The 5,237-nt window shown below is 62.3% G+C and overlaps 1 protein-coding gene across 3 annotated transcripts in view; it reads right to left on the reverse strand.

Moving 5' to 3' along the window:
• TFAP2A (transcription factor AP-2 alpha) overlaps positions 1 to 5,237 on the reverse strand; it is a 21,892-nt gene that overhangs the window by 12,184 nt on the left and 4,471 nt on the right. Inside the window, exons 1-3 of one of the 3 annotated variants that reach the window (XM_007466393.1) lie at positions 5,028 to 5,072; positions 1,299 to 1,325; positions 2 to 73 (exon numbers count right to left, since the gene is read on the reverse strand). In XM_007466393.1, coding sequence (XP_007466455.1) covers positions 2 to 73; positions 1,299 to 1,325; positions 5,028 to 5,072 — 144 coding nt within the window. Of the gene's footprint in view, position 1; positions 74 to 1,298; positions 1,326 to 5,027; positions 5,073 to 5,237 lie in introns of those variants that run through there. The other 2 variants (XM_007466394.1, XM_007466395.1) reach the window with 2 other exon arrangements.

The raw sequence follows: 5,237 nt of genomic DNA on the forward strand, positions 1-5,237 counted from the left end.
TGTAGGGAGATTGACCTACAGTGCCCAGCTGGGGCAACCGTGCCGTCCCGTTGCTGGTGCCGTCGTGACGGTCCTGGAAGAGAGCGAGGGCAAGGGCAGAGAACAAGAAATCAGGCGTCGAGTTACAGCTGCCACACTGAGTGCACGGCTCAGGGCTGCGTGGGAAACGGCCCGTCCCCGTCCGCAGGCCGCCGCGAGAAAGGAGCCCTAGGCGGTTCTTTTCAGAAAATACTCCGGGAGTGAAAAGGGCCCTTCCCCAAACGCAGGGAATTCGACTGTGCCAGTGAGGGGGCATAAGAGACTCTCCTTAGGCGTTTCTTTCAAAGGGGGGAAAAGGCGGAAAAGGGCCTCCCGGAACACAGCCCGTTAAGCTGCGGAGCGAAACCTCCCTTACGCAAAATTAAAATTCCTACTAAATATTAAACAGCAGAAGCGGCCTTTTCTCTGTCCCTGCATTTGAACCTGCCTGCCACTGCGTTATTGTTTACCCTGTTCCATTTATGTGGAGGAAAACAGTCATACCCATTCAAAGGCTATTACCATTTCATGACTATTTAAATAGAGCATATTTCGTAGAGGGCTGTAAGGAAAGCCCACGTTTAAGTTACCAGCTTAAAGAAGGTCTTAACTGCGGGATGGGGGTCTGTCTTATCCGCTTCCTCAGTTAGGAGCCTTTTTCTGGACAGGGTCGATTTGTGATAGAGACGGGGAGAGAGGGACGTCAAGCCAAGGTTTAAAATGGAAAGATCCAGCCTTGTCTTGGGTTTAAAAGAGAGAGGTGCACCCCGGGGCGGAGGCCCCCGCCCCTTCCACCCCAGCCCCAAAGGGCAGAAGAAACGCCTGACTTGGGTTCCTCTATTGCAATTCGCTTGCAAAACAAGCGAACAGAGTTGACTGCAGGCAATGCGAGCCCTCGGAGGTTCAGCCCCGGACCCCGGGGGGAAGAAGGGGCACGCCGGGCAGCATTTTTCCTGTAGCCGGATTAAGCATCAAATGTTGAGAACATCTCGGGAACACGTGAAGAGGCGAGGAGATAAAAGACAAACGTGGCAAGAAACACGCCTTGGGAAGTAGCGGCGAGGCAGGGCTGCGCGCCGGGAGAGGTCGAGCGGGGGATGGGGGGTACCGCGTTCGGCTGAAGGATGGAAGAGAGGGAGAGATGCGAGAAGCGAGGGCAATGCAAACGGAAAGGGGGTGCCCTGAAGGAAAGCCGGGAGAGGACGGGCCGCTCCGCAGCCCCAGGTTCTCCAGAGTAAAATTCCTAAGGAAACAGGGATGGGGGTGGGGATGGGACTCACCATAGCTGAAAAACTGTGAACTAACATCTGCGAAGAGTCTGGGGTAACGAGTCAGGGTGGAAAACAACAAGCAAGCCCGGAGAGCCCGGCTGCCCCGCTGCCCGAGCGCGCCCCACACAAAAGGCGCCGAGAGCCCCGCGCCACCCGGGACTCCGGTCACGGCGCCGCCGCTCCCCCGAGCGCTGGAGCCCCGCTCTGGTCCATCCGAACTTGAACCACCGATTCGAGCGGCGCCTTCAGCTGGTCGAACCCACGGTCTCTATCCTGCCCTGAGCGGGTAGGATTCAAAGTTCCTTAAAAAATGAAAAACCTCAAAAAGGCAAAAAGCAAGAAGTGTGTGTGTGTGTGTGTGTGTGTGTGTGTGTGTCGTGTGTGTGTCTGTGTGTGTGCGCGCGCGCGCGTGTTCCTTAATCCGTGTCTCCCCCTCTTTTCTTAGCGGCGGCTTCGCTTGAGCTTCTAATAACCGCGCTGGGCAGCGTTCCTGGAGCCTGCTAATAGCAGATATTCATGACTATTAATATTACACGAATACTTAATAAGGGAAGAATGCCTGGAAATCGAGCGTGAAGCGGAGAGGCAACTCGCGCCGGAGCCGGCTCTCAATGCAGTCCATTGACGGGAGCCTCAGTGTAGCAAATCGGAGGAGGGGAGAGGGAGCGCGAGAGACAAAAAGCGGGCGAGAGAGGGAGCGGGCGAGCGCGCGGGGGGCCGCGGCGCGGCGGCTGGCGAATCACAGGGAAGGGGCAACATTTTAAAAGGTTGCAGGGCAAGCAAAAGTGAAAGAGAAAGAGGGAGAGAGGGAGACCGAGGGCTAGCGCGCAGAAAGGGAGAATGTGTCTGCGTGCGTGTGTGAGAAAGAAAGTGTGGGCGCGAGAGAGGAGCACGGAGTGGGGAGAGGGGAGGGCGGGAAGGAGGGAGAGCCCTGGAGGAGGAAGGGAGGGGGGAGGGGGAGGAGGCCGAGCCGGCGCGCAAGGAGGGGGAGGCCGCGGGGGAGGGGGAGGGGAGGGGAGAGGAAGCGAACGAGGACAATCAGACCTAAAAGGCTGGGGCAGACCTCGGGATGCCGCGGGGGCCGCGCGTCGCGGCCGTGAGCTGCCGGGGCCCGCGTCCGGGCGTTCGTCTGGCTCTCGGCGCCCGAGCTGCTTCCCGGGCGCCTTCGGCCGCGGGCTTCTCCGCTCCGCAGCCGGGCCTGGGGCTCGGGGTTGGGCCGGGCGCCCCCGCGTCGCTCCTCCATGGCCCGGCACCCCGCCCGGGCCCGGCCCTCGCCCGGGCCGCCGCTAGAGCTTCCCGCGGACTCCCGGGGCTGGACACTCCGCGGCGGCGGGGGGCCTGCCCCCCCCGGGGCTCGCAGAGGCGCGAGGCGGCCCAGCCCGGGCGCCGCTGGCACCGGCTCCCGGCTCCCGGCGCAAACCCGTCTGACTGGCTGGGCCACTCCCGCCCGAGGCCCCCCGCCCCCGCGGATGACACGGCTCGCTCTCCCCCAGCCGCCGCTGCCAGTCTGCCCTCCGGGGTGTCGGAACAAGCGGCACCTCGCCTCCTGCGTGTCCCTGCAGAGCCCGACATAATTAGACAGCCCCAAGCCGGCTCGGAAACCCGGAATCCCTGCTCCGGCGCTCGCCCACCGCAAAGTTGTTGAAACAGCCTTCGCTCTATTTATCCTGCTCTCCCTCCTCTCGCTTCTCATCAGTTTTTGTCTCACTCACACGCACATGCACACGCGGCCCCACAGGGTCCCTCTCTGGGGCTGCAAGTGCATCACCTCCCACCTGGGTCCCACGGGCAGCTCGCGCCGCGCGGAGCTTCGGACCCCGCCCGCCGGGGGTTTCGGCCTCCGAGAAAGGTGATTGCCCGAGCCCCGGGCCACAGCGCGGATACGACAATCCACCCTGGGAGGCTTAGGCTCTCAGTGTCACCCTGACCAGCTCGGAAAGGTCCCCCCAGCCCTGAAAACAAAGCGACCGACCCGACATGGAGTCTCTGCGCCCCGCACCGCGCACGACACGAGTCCCCAGATAAGCACCCGTCCCCTTGGGAAGTCACCTCGTGCCCCGGGGGAGGGGGGGAGGGGAAAAAGGAGGACCCGGGAAACGGGAAAGATTTAAAATAGTCTACAGAAAGGAGCGGAGGAAGGGGACGGGTGACACATCGTTCACATAGCCCACCCCAGGTTCTGATTTCAAGTGAAGACCCCGCCGCTGCGCCCACACAGACAGCTTGACATTCCCAGCTCCACATGCCAAAAAGAAAGAAAGAAAGAAAGAAAAGAGAAAAGAAAAACTAGCAAAAGCCGGGACTGCCACTTATTATTTACTTAGGTAATCTCTCCGGTCGCGGCCCCCTCCCCTCCCCCTCCCGTGACTCATCGGCTCTTTTTAGCGGGGAGTTGCAAGGGGGTTGGGACAGCGGCAGCCAGGCCCTTTCCCAGCGCCTCCCGCCGGCCGGCCGGTAGTCCTGGGGCTTCCCCGGCTGCCCCAAGAAGGCGAGCTCCGGGAATCGTGGCTTTTAAAATGGGCTCCAGTGCGGCGCGCTCTACCGGCCGGGCGGGCTCCCCGCACGGGAGGCTGCGGCAGCCCCGCCAGGATTCCCACGGTCACGCAGCCGAGTGCCCGGCCGTTGTGTAGGGAGCCGGCGGCCAGCCGGCTCCGCCCGGTGCCGCCTCCCATCCCCACCCCCGGGCCGCGCCCCACCAGTAGCTCCCTCCCCTCCCCCTCCCGTGACTCATCGGCTCTTTTTAGCGGGGAGTTGCAAGGGGGTTGGGACAGCGGCAGCCAGGCCCTTTCCCAGCGCCTCCCGCCGGCCGGCCGGTAGTCCTGGGGCTTCCCCGGCTGCCCCAAGAAGGCGAGCTCCGGGAATCGTGGCTTTTAAAATGGGCTCCAGTGCGGCGCGCTCTACCGGCCGGGCGGGCTCCCCGCACGGGAGGCTGCGGCAGCCCCGCCAGGATTCCCACGGTCACGCAGCCGAGTGCCCGGCCGTTGTGTAGGGAGCCGGCGGCCAGCCGGCTCCGCCCGGTGCCGCCTCCCATCCCCACCCCAGGGCTGCGCCCACCAAGTAGCTCAGAGAGAGAAACTGCCTAGAACTTCCTGAATAACATAGTGTACCTGGAGGAGCCCCGCAGCACTTCGGGAGATGAGTGTCCCCAAACTGAACCCGTTCACCGGGAGGTGCAGCCCAGCTGAGAGCGAAGTGCGCGGGGGGCGGGGGCCCTTCTCCAAATAGAAAAGAGCCTTTCGAGAAAAGTCGGGTGGGGGGACGGTAGGAAGGAAGGAAAGAATGAATACATAAAAGAAGGAATATTAAAGATCAGAGACAAAGTTAAAGAGGGGAAAGGGTTTTCTCTTTCCTTTCTTTTCCTGGTGACTTGGGCCCTCAGAATCTCGTTGGAGAGACACGCAGAGTGCACGGACGCGTGCCCAATTGCCAGCAATCGCTTCGAAAACCCAGCTTGTCTCTCTTCGCTCTACTCTTAGGCACAGTCAAAACCGGTCAGGAGGAAAAGGGGGGAAGTGGGACAGGGGCTCCGAAGGAGGGAAATGAAAGAAGGGAACGTCCTCATCCTCCCTCTGCAGCCTCTCCCCTGCGCTCTTTGGGCGAATCGGAGAGGCGGGCGCTGCGCTGGGGAAAGTTTGTCTCACCCGCACCTCGCAGCTGGCTTCGAGGAGGGGAGGAGACGCGGGCAGTACAGCTCCGCGCCTGCGGCCGCGAGGACAGCTGAGCTAGCGCCGCGCTTACCTCGCAGTCCTCGTACTTGATATTATCCGTCAGTTTCCAAAGCATTTTCATGGATCGGCGTGAATGGATTTGCCCCCTCTCCGCCTCGCACCCAAGTGGAGCTACTCTCTGGGTAAGCGCAAAGTGCCGGCTGCGGGCGGCGAGCGCCGGAGGAGGAGGAGGGCGAGGAAGAGGGGAGGAGGGCGCAGAGGAGGCGGCGAGAAGGGAAAG

This window comes from Lipotes vexillifer, unplaced genomic scaffold (genome assembly GCF_000442215.2).
Source record: "Lipotes vexillifer unplaced genomic scaffold, Lipotes_vexillifer_v1.1 scaffold444, whole genome shotgun sequence".
Taxonomy (NCBI): Eukaryota; Metazoa; Chordata; class Mammalia; order Artiodactyla; family Lipotidae; genus Lipotes; species Lipotes vexillifer.